This window comes from Mytilus trossulus, chromosome 3 (assembly GCF_036588685.1).
Source record: "Mytilus trossulus isolate FHL-02 chromosome 3, PNRI_Mtr1.1.1.hap1, whole genome shotgun sequence".
Lineage (NCBI taxonomy): Eukaryota > Metazoa > Mollusca > Bivalvia > Mytilida > Mytilidae > Mytilus > Mytilus trossulus.
Window position 1 is genome coordinate 87,436,043 of NC_086375.1, and position 18,078 is coordinate 87,454,120.

Sequence of the window (18,078 nt, forward strand, 5' to 3'; positions counted from 1 at the left end):
ATCAAAAATCAATTGTGAAAGTGCATTAAATAAAACATGCAAGTTATTCACTGTTTACACTAGGGACTATATTCGTAGACAACGAAAACTAAAAGGACGATAACTGTGTCCTTGGACCATTTGTAGGATCCTTTACTATAAATAATTTAGCTGATCTGTAACAATAACATCTTCATGCCTTATATATCATGTACTGCAGTACGCCGCTAGATTAAAACTGACGTGGAAAGGTAACACACGGCCAGCGTAAGCTCTATTATTGTAGAGCCCAGGTGGTCGTGTGGTCTAGCTGGACGGCTGCAGTGCAGGCGATTTGGTGTCACGATATCACAGTAGCATGGGTTCGAATCACGGCTAGGGAAGAACCAAAATTTGCGAAAGCAAATGTACAGATCTAACTTTTGTTGGGTTGATGTTTAGACGAGTTGTATATACATTATGTATCACCATCATTGATGGCGATCCGATGGAGACTTCTGTTGTAGAGTTGTCACTGACTCAGACGTACTTATAAATATAATTATTTTCTGTGACTGTATCTTACATTAATTTGTAGGATCCTTTACTATATATATATATATATATAAAATGACTGAATAAATAGTCAACGATCAATCTTACAGGGCGATGGATCATGAAATATGATTTTGTACACTACAAAATATAATATATAACAAGTCAAAAAGGGTACAACATCACCATTTAATAACTATGAAATATACAAATATTAGATATTTCGGATAACAGATATCCTTCTTCGGTAATTGCACGATGACAAATGAATCATGTCAATTCAAATTAAGACTCTATCAAAATCTTGATTTATACAATTTAAACGAACGCTGGAACAATTTTTAAATTTCCAAATACACCGCAAAGACTACAGAAATATGCCAAAAATAAAAATAGTTATTTACGATGTGAAATGGCACAACTCTAGATTTCTAAAGGTTGTGACAGTTGAAATGTTATAACTGCATTGAGGGCAGTCCTCAAACAAAAAAATCAAAAATGTCCTAACCGATCCAGGATGGTATAAATTAGACAACGGTAGGGCAATTACAACAAAAACTACATATTTAAGCCTCCCAAACGAATAGCAGTATAATAATGATTGAAAAAATAAGTTTTATATAATGAGGTAAAATAATTGAACGTGGCAACGTACTCATACATCATCCTGTATAAATGGAAACCTGTAATTTAAACTGTTATTTTAAAGAATAATTTCGAACTGTAAAGCCAGTACTGAATCCGGCGTTGTGTGAAACAGGTGGTCACAGGAAAATATGGGACTCGTTCTATGTTTTTTCATTTATGCCCTCTGGGGAAACTGTCCGTAACTTTCTTATCCAAAATATTTCCCGAGCGACTCTGTTGACCTTCGACCAACCCTCGTTGTGGTCTATGATTGTGATGGTAAGGTTTTTGAGATCAGCTTGTGTGTGTCCAGGTGATCTCAAATGACGACTTATGGGTAGGTCGGGCCTGGAAGTGTAGTCACTTCGATGACCATCATGCGTTTGTAAAATGGCTGCTCTGTGTCGCCAACATACTGCATGCCACATCGACACTGAAGGAGGTATACAACATTCTGGGTTTTGCAAGTTACAATCCAATATATAGTGTACACAGACCCAGTCGAGTAGCAAGTGAATGTTTGAGTATTCAGTATTTGTTGACAAGTCAGGCAACGTCTGTTACCACATGACTTGCACCAACCTGCAATTGAACAGCTTTTATTTGAGGAGACGTCAGCTCTAACAAATAAGTCTTTCAGACTTGCTGGTCTCCGAAAAGCTAAGACAGGAGGATTGGGAAAGATCTTGGATAATTTAGGGTGTTTGGCAATAGTTTGCCAATTGGCACGGATCAAACGTGAAAGGTTATTAAAGGCTGGATTGTATGTAAGAACAAACGGGACTATTTTGTTGCGCCTCTTCCGTTTGTACTGTAAGAGGTCATTGCGGCTATATAAGTACGTCTATATCGTAACTGTTTACCTATATACATATAGCTGGCTAAATGTGTTTATAATTCCTTAATATAGCTGTGGCCAAATACTGCCAATACATGTTTCTAATCATTGCGCATCAATAATAAACAATTGGAATACTGATTTAGGTTTTTATTTACTGATAATAAAATGAATTTATACCACTAAAGTAAATGTTGTTGAATAAATGAAATAGGTTTAATTTTGACTAGTTAAAAATACCAATGAAGACCTTCAAATGTTCAGAGGAGGCCATGCTAAATCATACTTTTTTTTAACTTTTAAAAGTTATGGGTCAAGTGTATGTTTCTAGAGTAAACGGTTGTGCAAGATTATACAGGTTACACTCAGTTGTGTGTGATAGTGAGTAAACTAAACGGTAATATTTTAAGATAAAACATGAAAATAATACAACAAAAATACTGGACTGCAATTCAAAATAAAATAATACCTGACAAAATCAATGTTATTCTATGCTAGGATCCATTGGTTACATAATCACTATGTAAAACGTCCAACAGATAGAAAAGTGCAAATATTTATTTTTGTAGTGCCACCATGAGCAGTAGGGAGACTGATGAACATCTTAGACTATTTAAATGCCTTGTTGATACTAGTGCTGATGTACTCAGGAGTGTGGCTGAGAATAGGCTACTGAATAACAATAACATAGGTATGGATCAGTTTCTGAAAACGAACAAACATTTTTTTTACCATCAATATGAAAAACGCAAACCATGTTGTGGTCAATTGCACGGCTGTGCCATTAAAGGAAACATGGATAAGCAAATTTTCAATAAAGTTTACTTGAAAAATGGAGAAACAGATACTTCTTCCTGTTTAGATAGATATGTTCCAAAGACAGTTTCTGTTGATAATTTGGATTTAAGTGATCTGAATTTTTTTTTGTGGAACAAAGGGTCGCTGTCGTCACAGGAACGACAATTTATGCAATCTATTATGTTGGTTAGGGGCCATATTTGCCATCCACCTTCAACAAATATCTATTCAAACACTGAACTTACGCAGATGTGGACAACTTTGGGAGACGCGATAGAACATTTTGCTGAACCACCACGATACAAGAAAATGGTAGTGATGCAGATACAAACTTTAAAAACGACACGACTGAGTGAAGTAGAAGCTGACCAGATTTTACAGAGAATGGAAAACATGAAACAGGTAAATACATCCTATAATTTTGTATGACAATTACAATGTATATCCAGTAACTGATATTAGTTTATCCAAAAATATCTAACCACGTCTTTCCTTTCATAAGTTCTTAGCAACCCATCTCACACTAAGTTTACATTTAACTCGATGTGCATACTTACAGTATTTTGTTTAATTCTAAATTACCTTTTTCCTTTTTGTACGTGTGTGTGTCTTTTTCTTTTATAATTAATTGTGCATTGTCTGTCCTTCGAAGAAATATTTCTATTTCTTACGGGTAGTAAGGTCGTCATATCGAGGAGCGTTTAGAACAGGTATTTTGTAATAGTTTGGATAAGTTTGACATGGTTAATTTATGTTACTTTCCCAACTTATTGCCTCAGTTCTATTCTCAAGAGCAGATGAAAAGCAAATAAGATATTTGAATCTGTATTGGAGGTCAAACGGTCAACCATTGGAATTGTTGTTTCACGAAATAAATGCAGAATAAGCAATATATCGGAATTGCTATGGTTAAACGATTGACATGGTTCGGTTAAGAGTCTAGACATTCGTCATGGTTTTGGTCAAGTTTGTCATGGTTTAGATCAAAATAAATATATATATTAAGTGTTTCACTTTAATACTGAACATTTTTTTGATAGCTCCTGTGATTGAACGAAGTTACAGTGTAGATCACTTCTAACCACTCATTACATCTGTCAGGAGAACTGTTCTAGAACAGTACGTAGAACTGTCAGACTGACACCATTTAGTCAGTTCTAGGTTAGAACTGTTCTAGCTAGAACTGATTTGATCAGTTCTACCTAGAACTGATTTGGACAGTTCTACCCTAGAACAGTTTAAAGCAGTTCTAGCTAGAACTGACCAAATATTTGGTCAGTTCTTCTTCTAGAACAGTTCTACGGTTAGAATTGATTTCTTATTCTACGGTTATAATTGATTTATAATTCTACGGCTACAATTGAAATTTAATTCTACGGCTAGAATTGATTTTAATAAATTCTACGGCCAGAATTGATTAATAAATTCTACGGCTAAAATTGATTTATAAATTCTATGGCTAGAGTTGATTCATAAGTTTTTTAGAACTCTTTGCCTTAATATAAAGGCGATTTAAATTATATAGAGTTTTGCCGGTTTTATATCATATTTATAATCGGCAAAAGAACATGTTTAACCTGGGTTTTTTTGGGGTTTTTTTTGGCTTTTTTTGCTAACTTTTTTCGTAATTTATTTTTATTTCATCTGAAAATACACAAAGTATATATTGTGCTATATAATTACACAGTTATTTCATAATACATATATTGATATTAAATTTTTCAATAACAGTCTAAAATTAAACAGTTAGTTATGCTAGTTGTTCTAAATTTTCTACTAAATCATACGCATCTTTTATCACTCTGGATTCGAATACCAGAATATGCTGATAAGGTTAATGATTGCATCAGCCTTCTCCTCTAGCCACATGTATGGAACTCCAACACTGTCTTATTATGCCCATTATTCATTATATGTTGTGCATTTACCTTTATATAATGTGCATTTACCTTTATATGATGTACACTTGTCATCATATGATGTGCAAACACCTTTATATGATGTGCAAATATCCTTATATGATGTGCAAACATCCTTATATGATGTGCAATCATCGTTATATGATGTGCAAACATCATTATATGATGTGCAGACATACTTATATGATGCGCATATATACTTATATGATGTGCAAATATACTTATATGATGTGCAAATGTACTTATATGATGTGCAAACATTCTTATATGATGTGAAAATATACTTATATTAAGTTGAAAAAGATCCTTATATGATGTGCAAATATACTTATATGCTGTGCAAATATACTTATATGCTGTGCAAATATACTTGTATGATATGTACATATCATTATATGATGTGCAGTTTCCCTTATATCATGTGCAAACATCTTTATATGATGTGCTTGTGTCATTATATTATGTGCTTGTAATCTTATATTATGTGGTTTTATTTACTTCATTATATGATGTCAAAACGTCATTATATGATGTGCTTTCATCGTCGTTATGGTCAATGAACATGATTACGATTAGAATGGTTACTGTCTACGTCATAACTGATTCTGATCTGCTTCTGCGGAGTAACCGTTACTACTGTTTAGGATTAAATCAGTAGCTACCGTTTAGAAAATGGTTGAGACTTGAGATAAACCTTGCCATGTTAGTACCTCGTTTTAAGATGCATGCAAAAAACACATCTGATATTGTTGGAAATTGAAAAAAAATATATATGAATTGCAAAGTTTTGTTTAAATCGACGGGTCTTTAATAATAAACATATTCATACGAAGTCTTCAATACGGTTAAGGTTATTTAATTTTATAAATAATTCTTTTATGTCATGTTCTATGCACGTTTTAACGAGGGAAGGCTTTATATTTGTCAATTTTAGTATACTTAACGTTAGCATTTTTCTATATTTTTAGAAGATAATACACGAAGTTTAGTATTGTCATTTATGTAAATATTGCCTTTCTGATCATTTTAGCTGTTGGAGTTTCTCTTTATATATTCTCAAGATAGACACAAACAATTGGGAAAAAACCGGACTCTGGTAGAGTAATGGTTCATATAAGGAACCTTTCATTTGTAACCAAAAAAAAGAGGGGATAGGAAAAAATGAAGGGGGCCATTCATTTTATCATTTTTGGAATGGAAAAGTGACATTCAATTTTATATAATTATAAATTTGCCGCGGTATAATGTTATGACGAATTCTTCGTCAACCGTAGGCATCAATCTTTACGCCTCGTTTCGCTCACCTGAATTGTTAAAACCTGAAAATTTAGTTTCAACAATTTCTTCTAGCAGAGAATTTTTCATCTGTAGCTATTATTGAATGAAGGCGTGGTAAAAATGAAACCACAAACGGCAAATTCAAACTAAGTTCCCTGAAGTCGCAAACAACTTTCATACTTCAGTACTTTGATTATATAATTATGTTCTTGGCTATACCTTGCAAGAAAAGGTTTCTCTATTATTAGTTTTCAAGATAATAGCCAATAAGACAACAAAACTCTGAAAAGCCAAAATTGCCAAAAAAGAACCTTTGTTATAGAGTATAATCCAGACACATTGCACTATTTTTTTTTTTAAATCTATTATGTTTCCAGGATAAACGCAAAATATTAAAAGCCGCTGCCGTAAATCTTCACTTTGAAAAATTCAAAACACCACTCTTTATCTGTAAGAGAACAACAGATCTCAGTAAAAAAATAAATAAATGCAGTGTTTTAAGTTCATTTAGACACCAGATTAAAAACGCTCAATTCTCCGGTTTTGTTGGATTGATACACACCTTCAAAAATTTAAAGGCTGAAATTTCATTGGCTGATGTAATATATACAAGGACAGAAAATAAAATGACGTGTTGTCAGATCCTTGTATCCAAAGCTTAAACATATGATCTGTACATTATATATTAATAAATAAATGTGGTAGACACCGACTCTAGTTTGAGGGAAAGAGCACGTGTATCCTTGTTCGAAATTAATAATAAAAAAACACACACAAGAAAACATGGGTTTTTTTTTTTTAAAGTTTCATCATTGTTTTATTTTTTCCTCATTTTAAATGGAAACAAACTATTTCGCTTCCCTTTTGAAATAGATAAAATCTCTTGCTAACCCTAACCCTTAACAACCTGCACCCCCCCCCCCCCCCACACACACACTCACATAAAAATATCAATGGTCGGTACGTTAGCTCTGTTTAATTGAGTCTAGAGGTGTATACTAGTATATGAGCGGCTTCCCACGAAACCTGTTATATTGCAGGTTACTGCATGTCTAGTGGTGATACTTTCGTCGTAGCATGTTCGTCTTGAGTGATCGAGAGAGGTCGTGGGTTCGAACCCCGGCCGGGTCAAAACCAAAGACATTAGAATTCATATTCACATGCTGCTTCCCAGCTAATTATATAAGCACGCGGGATTACGGATTAAAAGCAAAAGCTGGTCGGCTCGGAATCAGAAAAATGTGTCCGGGTAAGGTGATATAATGTCTTCCTTCGGAATTCTACCTTTTGAACTAGCATAAAATCTGGCTCAGTGTGTCGGTTTAGTAAAAAACAGGGTTAATATTCATATCACATTAACATGTTCTTGTACGAATATGCATATATCAATTTGCCGCTGGATCTCAGGAATCCACCCATAATCATCTATAGTTGAAACTGTGAAATATATGCACAAAAACATGATAAAAAGCTGCACGTAAATGTAATGCACCGAGTTCAGGTTCATTCCATATCTCCTTTAATCCATTTCGGGTTGAAAGTGATGGGCGCTCGGTGGCCGAGTGGTTACATTGTCATTTCGGGGCCTTTTATAGCTGAATATGCGGTATGGGCTTTGTTCATTGTTGAAGGCCGTACGGTGACCTATAATTGTTAATTTCTGTGTCATTTTGACCTCTTGTGGAGAGTTTTCTCTTTAGCAGTCATACCACATCTTCTTTTTTATGAATAGTCGAACTGCTGTATCACTAGCATGTCAACAATTATTAGGTGTGCGATTTTAAATTCCGCACGTGGCAGGTAAGCTCGATTCCAATCTTAATTGACCAGAATTGTCTGTTTTCCAAACGAAGGTCAGGAGGTCTTTCGGGCACTTCGGCTTTCTCCACCAATATAAACTCACAACCACGAAATAGCATGAAAGTGTTGAAAGTGGCGCTAAATAACAGTCAATCAATAATCCATACCGGTATACTTATGGCTTCTAAATCTATACATTTGGTCTCACAAAGTCAATGTATGACATCAGTATACAGAGATAACAATAATAACTATTTACAGTATATACAAAACAAGAGAGAGAGGTTTCAAAATTACTAAGCCAGCTGGAGGACAAACGCACGTGTTTATATTTTTTTTATATAAACGAACAAGCTGAAGTTGACATTTTACAGAAATCGTATACATCCTTCCTGTTTTCAAGTTTTCGTACATGGCTTAAAGCCTAATCGGATAAATGTTTTATTTCATATTAAAATTTCCCGTTTTAGTAACAACAATTCCCAAATAGTTATATTGTTTTATCATTTCAATGTATGTATCATTGTAAGAAAATCGGAGATTTTTTGGCTTCCGTCCAAAAAAACAACCCACAAAGACTTTAATTTTATCAACTTTCCTTTCAAGTTCCAAGCCTTACAATAATCATGGAAAGTATTGAGTTGAGTCTGCAGGTCCTGTGCTGTTTCAGCTAACAACATCGTGTCATTTGCAAACAATATAACAAAACACTTAAGATATATTTCTAATTCTCTTTCCAGATCTTCTGGTATAGTTCTGTTAAGTCCTGTAATATTTTTAGTCACTAAGAAATTAATTTAGTCAATCAAAAGTAAATAAAATAGGAAAGGTGATAAGTTTTCTCCTTGTCGAACACCATTGTCACAAACAAGCAAATAAAATTGAGAATGGAAATGGGGAATGTGTCAAAGAGACAACAACCCGACCAAATAAAAAACAACAGCAGAAGGTCACCAACAGGTCTTCAATGTAGCGAGAAATTCCCGCACCCGGAGGCGTCCTTCAGCTGGCCCCTAAACAAATATATACTGGTTCAGTGATAATGAACGCCATACTAATTTCCAAATTGTACACAAGAAACTAATATAAAAATAATACAAGACTAACAAAGGCCAGAGGCTCCTGACTTGGGACAGGCGCAAAAATGCGGCGGGGTTAAACATGTTTGTGAGATCTCAACCCTCCCCCTATACCTCTAACCAATGTAGAAAAATAAACGCATAACAATACGCACATTAAAATTCAGTTCAAGAGAAGTCCGAGTCTGATGTCAGAAGATGTAACCAAAAATAATAAACAAAATGACAATAATACATAAATAACAACAGACTACTAACAGTTAACTGACATGCCAGCTCCAGACTTCAATTAAACTGACTGAAAGATTATGATTTCATCATATGAACATCAGGCACAATCCTTCCCGTTAGGGGTTTAGTATAATACCATCATAACATATATGAGAAGAACATAACCCGTGCCATGCCAACAACTGTTTTTAGAATAAATGTCTTTAGTAACGACGCAAAGACCTTATCAGTGACTCAATATTAACGCCAAAATATGCAATCTTTAATGACTTGACAACAGTATCGTAATTATATCCCTTCTTAATCAGTCTATTTAAAGGTTTTGTAAGTTTCTGAGGTGAATACTGACACCTTTGTGCTTTATAAAGAATATTTCCATAAAAAAATGGATGTGAAATACCTGAACGTATAAGAAGTCTGCATGTTGAGCTATATTTACGAATGATGTCTTTATACCGATGATAAAATTTAGTAAAAGTTTTGACTAGTTTGTGATATCGAAAACCCTGGTGTAATAATTTTTCAGTAATACATAAATTTCTCTCGTCAAAATCTAAAACATTGTTACAAACACGAGCGAATCGTACAAGTTGAGATATATAAACACCGTAAGATGGTGACAAGGGAACGTCACCATCTAAAAACGGATAATTAACGATAGGAAATGAAAAATCATCCCTTTTATCATAAATTTTAGTATTCAGCTTTCCGTTAGTGATATAGATATCAAGATCGAGGAAAGGGCAGTGGTCATTATTAGTATAAGCTTTATTTAAAGTAAGTTCAGCAGGATAAATTTCATTTATATACATACTGAAGTCGTCATTATTAAGAGCCAAAATATCATCCAAATATCTAAAAGTATTATTAAATTTGTTTATCAGATGTTGTTTTGATGGGTCTTTGCTTATTTTTGTCATAAATTGTAACTCATAACAATACAAAAAGAGGTCCGCAATAAGTGGTGCACAGTTAGTCCCCATTGGAATTCCGATAATCTGACGATATACGGAATCCCCAAAGCGAACAAAAATGTTATCTAGTAAAAATTCAAGGGCATATATAGTATCAAAGCATGTCCAATTAACATAGTTTTTTTGTTTATTGCTACTAAAAAATGACCTAAAAGAGTTGGAACATATATATTCACATTCTGATTTTTTGAATGCCCATTTAATTAGGTGTGTGAATTTTTTCTTAATGAGAATGTGAGGCAATATTCCGAATTATAATTACTACCTTGTATCATCGGTACAGCGGATATAGCTTTAAAGGTACTTCGAAGCGTGATAAACTATATATACATTCATTTAACTATGCACCGTACAGAAGGATTCATTTGGTCAGCTATACACAACGCTTCTTGTCGGAATAAAATATCAAAAAAATAACTTATGTACAAAATATTTCAATGCCAATTATTGAAACAGCTATACTTATTACGCACAAACAGTGGCCTTCTATCAGAAAAAGAGTTGCAATGAATCTAGAATCATATCGGATGAGACGAGCGCCAACTTCTTTGACAAGTATTTGCACATGTTTTTAGTAAGGGTTGTTATTTGGGAAAAAAGTGAGACTTCTCTTATCAACACCCTACGACCAAATCATGTCTTTAAACAACAAATATGTTTAGATTGAAGTACAGATTGATATTATGTAAACAAAACAAAGATTTTCGTACCGTGTCAGAAGAAAAATCGATCACGACCCCTTGGTTAGTACCTATATCCGCTGTACCGATGATACACGGAGATGTCAGCGAGTGGGCAAGTGTTGAAACAAAGAGTGATGACACAGTAATAAGGTAGACACAGTAATGACAAAGTTAATCCTTTTTATTCTATTTTTTAAGGAAACAAAAAATAGGAACAACATGCAAAAGACGGGCGTCACCCATTCATGTCGGGTGGAAAATATTTTTCCCCCTTTTAACTCAATAACTGTATCGTCTTCGTAAAATCGTTGCCATTACCGAAAAGGATCAAAATAAGTACCACAATGGAGAAAATCCGATGTAATCGGACGAAAAATTAAATCTAAAACACTTCATCAGGAATCAACCCCTTGTATCTCAGAAATCGTTGACGCTACTCAAATCTATTGACATACTAGTACTCATGTATCAGAATTTTATTAGCAATTAAAAAAATCTCCATTAAAATAAGTTGAAAATAAATAATTTGTATATGCCAATATGTGTTCATTGTTGAAGACCGTATGGTGACCTATAGTTATTAATTTATGTGTCATTTGCTCTGTTGTGGAGAGTTGTCTCATTAGCAAAGATACACTTTTTCTTTTTTTTATAATTACCCACATAGCCATTTCACATTTCGCGGGCACTACGTCGACTAAGCTTGCAATATTCGAAATTGGGTATTTTCTCACATAATTGGCGTTTTCTGTGGAAAAAAGATTGGTTCAAAGACAAATTAAAAGTAAAAAACACTACATGTAAACGTTATATCACAAATATTTCCGACTTTGTATGGTTTTAGAGGAGTTGCAGCTCAATGAAATCGGTCTCTTCCTTTAGTGGCATAGATTATATGATATACTAGATTTAATATCATTGTACATATTCAATAATACATTATACCTCTTACCATTTACAGATTAATATTATTCAATAACATTTTATAAAACAAACCATCTCGCCATGTTATGCATCAGTAGATAATCGTAAAGCTGTTGTTATGAAATATTTTTGAAACAGACTGTGATTTCAATGGTGTCTTTTGCAATGAAATAGAAATAAGCAGATGTGGTATGAGAGCCACTGTGACAGCTCTCCATCCAAGTCATAATTTGTAAGAGGAAACAACTATATACCTGTACCAAGTCAGGAATATGACAGTTGTTTATCCATTCGTTTGATATGCTTATGTCGTTTTAGGACAACGATAATCTTTTAAGGATTGTATATATTCTAATCTAGTTTGCTCCATGTTTTTAAACAGTAATAAATAAAAATAAGGGATTTTTTTTACCGTGTGACACGGGTGCTCCGTCGGGAAGGAATTTACTTAGAGAAGAAGATGTGTTTGGACTTTTGATTTTGCCTTTTGATTTTGACTTTCCTTTTTGAATTTTCCTCGGAGTTCAGTATTTTTGTGTTTTTACTTTTTATAGGTCATAGTACGACTTTCAACACGGAGCCTATGCTTAAACCGAATAGCAAGCTATAAAAGGCTCTTACATTTGTTATCATTTTCTCCACAGCCGGGAATTTCTTCAACTAGCTCCGGGATCCTGTATTAACTCATCTTAATTTTCAACCGAAATATTTGAAACTTTGATTTTGTTAAATTGCTTTGGTTCATTGCACTTTCGTTAGCGATAGATACATATTTTAACCGGGTTAATACTTTACAGAAGCAGATCGGAATCAGTTATGACGTAGACAGTAATCATTCTAATCGTAATCATGTTCATTGACCATAACGACGATGAAAGCACATCATATAATAATAAATGAAGTTTCGACATCATATAATGGAGTAAACCTAACCACATAATATAAGATTACAAGCACATAATATAATGACACAACAACATCATATCAAGATGTTTGCACGTAATATAAAGAAAACTGCACATCATATAAGGATATGTACACACCATATAAGAATTTTTGCACATCAAATAAGGATCTTTGCACATAATATAAGTACATTTGCACATCATATAAGAATGTTTGCACATCATATAAGAATGTTTGCACATCATATAAGTATATGATTGTGCACATCATATAAGTATACTTGCACATCATATAAGTATATATGCACATCATATAAGTATGTTTGCACATACTATAATGATGTTTGCACATCATATAAGGATATTTGCACATCATATAAGGATATTTGCACATCATATAAAGGTATTTACACATCATATAAGGGTGTTTGCACATCATATAATGACAAGTTCACATCATGTAAAGGTAAAAGCACAGCATATAAAGGTAAATGCACATCATATAATGAAAATGGTCATAACAAGACAGTGCTGGCGTTCCATACACATGCATCACTGCCTATATAATGATGTTGAACATGAAAGGTACCAGGAGAGGCCACCAGAGATCATTAGCAGATAACATGTTTGACAGAGTCCCATAATAAATGTCAACATAAGTCAAGAGGAGATAATTCAAATACAACCAAACAAAAACTAGTATATCAATATATATATAACAATAGCAATAAACATAGATAGTACTTTTCAGAAGCACACAAATCACTGTCCAGTTGTGATGTGCATCAACATATAATTAATTCTACATGAACTATTATAAAGCCTTAAGTAAGTACAAAATAGAAAGATCTCTCCTCACATGTGAACTATGTTTTTAATTAATTCCCAATTACAATCAAATTTCTCTCTTGCTCTAGGGGATCTGTTAAAGGAGGTAGATATCGTTTCTATTTGGTAGAAATTTTTAATCATAGCTATATGTTTAACCTGTTAACCCGTCATATTCTGCATGTATGTGTCTGTTCCAAGTCAGGAGCATGTAATTCAGTGATTTCTTTTGTTGATGTGTTTCATAAATTATTTGTTTTTCTTTAATGTTTTGTAAATATTTAAGGCCATTAGTATGAGAAGGGGGCATTATTATTTGAATAGTTTTACATTTGTTGTTCCGGGAGTCAGGATGGCTCGTTATCATATAAGAAAGTAATCGGACCTCTTTAACCAATATAATATAAGTTTTCATACCTCGGACGACCTGTTTAACAGAAATCTTTTGACCGCATCAATCTAAACTGCCATTATTTGCTTTTTCTTTCTGCAAATCCATATAGCTGCACGGTAAAGTACTTCAGTTTTAATGTTAGGTCTATAGGGACTGTATTATACAACTTGAAAAAATTGTTTGCCTCAATTTATAGTACCAGCATCATGAGCATGCAGGGGGAGATCCAGCTATTTTTAAAAAGCTGGGGGGGGGGGGGGGGAAGGGGTACAACCAGATGCTCCCATTCAAATGCATTGGTGTTAAAAAAAAAGTGGGGTTCCAATCCCTGGACCTCCTCCACTTGATCCTCCAATGAGCATGTCCTCGTTTTATTCAAACTATTGAATCATAAACAAATATCAGTAGTTTTTATACTTCAGACTGAGTTGTGTAATAAAATGTTTTGACTGAATCAACTAAAACTTAACATATTTGCTTTTTATTATGTAAATCTATATAGCTGCACAGCAATTCAGTTATAATTATAGGTCCTGAGGGACTGTAGTATATAAATAACTGCAATATTGGAAATCATTGACCACAATGTTTTTTTCGCATCAATTGAGGGTGCCAGCCTTTCCTATTTTTATTATTATTCAAAATATCGCATCAGAAACAAATATCAGTAGTTTTCATACCTCAGACTGACTCATGTAACAACATTATTTGTCTGCATCAATCAACACTGACCATATTTGAAGGCATCAACCAAAACTGACCATATTTGACCACATCAACCAAAACTGACCATATTTGCTCTTTTTTATTTACTAGTATCTCTTATAGTCGCATAGTAAATCTGTTATATTTTTATGTAAGGATGTTTAATGTTAGTGTATACTCATGATAATACAGATGACCTATATTATACGGTTATTGAGTGAATATTGGGAAATATTGTTCCGAGTAGAATTTTATATTGCACGAGCTTATATTTGTTTTATAGCAAGATGAATTGTTTAATATAAATGAAAGCAATATTGGAAAATAAAAGTATGCTCGCATCAGTTCATATAGTGCCAGCATGTCATCTTTTTAATCAAAATTTTGAATCGTAAACTAATTTCAGTAGTTTTGATATCTCAGACTGACTCATGGATATAACAAAATTATTTGTCCACATCAACCAAAACCATGAAAACTGACCATATTTGACAGCATTAACCAAAACTGACCATATGTGACAGCATTAACCAAAACTGGCCATATGTGACTGCATCAACTAAAACTGACAATATTTACACTTTATAATGCAAATCTTAATATATACATATATAAAAAAAATTACTATAGATAATTTAACTGATCTGTAACAATAACATCTTCATGCCTTATATATCATTTATTGGAGTACGCCGCTAGATTAAAACTGACGTGGAAAGGTAACACACAGCCAGCAAAAGCTCTATTATTGTAAAGCCCAGGTGATCGTATGGTCTAGCGGGACGGCTGCAGTGCAGGCAATTTGGTGGCACGATATCACAGTAGCATTGGTTCGAATCCCGGCGAGGGAAGAACCAAAAATTTGCGAAAGCAAATTTACAGATCTGACATTGTTGGGTTGATGTTTAGACGAGTTGTATATACATTATGTACACAGCCATGTATCACCATCTTTGATGGCGATCCGATGGATACATATGTTGTAGAGTTGTCACTGACTAAGACGTACTAATAAATTTAATTATTTTCTGTGACTGTATCTTACATTAATTCTTAGGCCCGAGAACACAGTTATTTCGTAGTGCATTTCTTTTAGACAATTAATTGAAATTGAAAAAATCAAACCTGCTCTTTCTCAAAAATATTTTTACAGTGTAGTGTACTACTAGTGAGACAAATACTATCAAAATTATAGAAACTTCTACCTGCTCTAACTCAAAATATTGAAAATTCTGTGTTAAGGGGGTGTACAATTCAGTTTGACAGCTTCAGACGTGATAAAATTTGACCTTTTAGAACTGGACCAATTCTCTACTTAGCATAAAGTTTTAGCACCCAAATTTTTTTGACATGTAATTACATCCCCCTACTTAATATTTCATGCATTTGATATCAAGAAATCAATTGGAAAAAAGTATAAGATAAACCATGCAAGTTATACAATGTTTAAACTTGGGACTATATTAGTAGACAACGAAAACCAAAGGACGATAACTGTGTCCTTGGATCTAATAGGACAGAAAGACTTGACCAATCTGTATAAACGGCATAAACTAAGCGTAGGCAATAATGAGATAGTTAGCAAAGTTTCATGGCCATATATCATATTTAAGAGAAACTTGGGTCATTTTACTTTTGACATTTGGATGTTTATTTTTGACGTATAAATTCAACTGTCAAGATTTTGGCCTAAAAATTTGAAATTTTGAAAACATTTGCTTTTTAAATGCTCTTTAATATTAGATATTAAGTATTAAAAGCATCTGCACACTCATTTTATTTATCAGATGTATTGTAATCATATCAGAGTTAAAATTTATGTGAGCCTATGCCTGAAAATAGAGATTTTCCAATTCAGGGAAGCCTTATATAAATATGCATTTTTCTTAGCCAATTTGAAGTTTTTGAAGTTTTTTAAGCCTAAATTATTCTTTCATATATATTAAATGTACTTTAAATGTATGGAAAAGTTACAAAAAGTATACCATATGAGTATAAAATGGTCTTGGACCATGTAGTACTGAGAATTATGTAGAGTCAATTTAGGCGGTAGTCCATATTGACATATAAAAATGCACACAGAAGCTATCAGAAGTGAAAATGTGTTAGTATTTGTTCATTTCTATGCTAAGGTGTTATGATACAAGAAGTCTAATGGCAAAAGGACTCTTGCATTTAAATTTTTTGAAAGACAATATTGTCTGACGGCCAGTTTTTTCAGTTTTTTCACTTTTCAATGGAAAACTTGCATTAGTCTCAATAGGCATAAATTTGGACCACTTACTTTCATACAGGAAAAAAAATATGGTAGCCTTTGCAGGAGTGAGGTGTACTGAATATAGTTAAATGCTTTTTTTTCAGATTTAGTGAATTATTTGTGACGGACTACAGATTTGATGTACAAAGCGCTTCACATTTTACATACATTAATTAGGCCGTTTAAGCAGGGCCATGAATACAAAATATGCTGCACTTTTTTCTGTGATAATCTACTTTTCTCTATATTCAGAGTTCACAAATGGTTAATCAAATGTGATTTAAGCATAGAAACACTAATATCAGGAACGAAACAGCTGTCAGATAGAAAGTCAGCATGCCTCTTAGGCATAAAATGTAAACTGCTTTCAAATGCTTATTATAACCGTAAAATGCCAAAATGACACATTTTAACAGAATTTCCTTTTTCATGAATGTTCAAAATGTATTCAAAATTTTCACAGCCTTGATATAGATAATAAATTTATTGAAATTATGAACTGTTATGATATACAATATTTCCTATGCAAATTTTTGTATAACTTTTCTGGCGAAGAAAATTGTTTAACAGCTCTTTATGAAATTTTTACTAGCTTCAGAGTTTTATTATTGTAATTTTACCAGGAAAGTCAGATTTCGACAACTTGTATATATATATATAATTACATTAGATGTAAATTTCTTTATAATACGTTATTCTGATTGGCTAACATGTTATTCCGTGGACAATTGCATCAGACAATAACATTTATCATGCATGATGACACGAGGTCCCACAAAAAAGTGCACAGGTGAATTAAATAAAACTGGATAAAAATCGTGTTTTCATGATTTTAGCTAAAAAATGTAATTATAAGTATTGAATACTTCTTTTTGAAACTTTATAGGTTTGTAAAAGCGTTGACCGTGCGTGCATTTTTAGAATGAGAAGCGCTTCATACAAAATGTACTTCGGTCAACGCTTTTACCACCCAATAAATTTACAAAAAGAAGCATTCAATTCTTAAATATATATATTTATTGAGAAAAGTGATTTTTTATTTTTTATTTTTATTTTATTGTTGAATATTTTGTGACTTGTATGTTTTTTACGGAATATATTTGAAATTTTTATAGAATTTTAAGCTTTTTAGTATCTCACAAGTCGTTTTTTTATGGCTGGATATTGATTGTTTAATCTGTATATATCTATATAGATATAGGAAGATGTGGTGTGAGTGCCAATGAGACAACTCTCCATCCAAATAACAATTTAAAAAGTAAACCATTATAGGTTAAAGTACGGCCTTCAATGCTTATTTTGACAAAATTGATCATTGTTGGCTA

At 33.1% G+C, this 18,078-nt stretch overlaps 1 protein-coding gene across 1 annotated transcript in view; it reads left to right on the forward strand.

Annotated features, from left to right (window-relative positions):
* Positions 1 to 2,668: 2,668 nt before the first annotated feature.
* LOC134711120 (myosin-9-like) overlaps positions 2,669 to 18,078 on the forward strand; it is a 35,968-nt gene continuing 20,558 nt past the window's right edge. Inside the window, exon 1 of the mRNA XM_063571564.1 lies at positions 2,669 to 3,178. Coding sequence (XP_063427634.1) covers positions 2,672 to 3,178 — 507 coding nt within the window. The 5' untranslated portion in view covers positions 2,669 to 2,671. The remainder of the gene's footprint in view (positions 3,179 to 18,078) is intronic.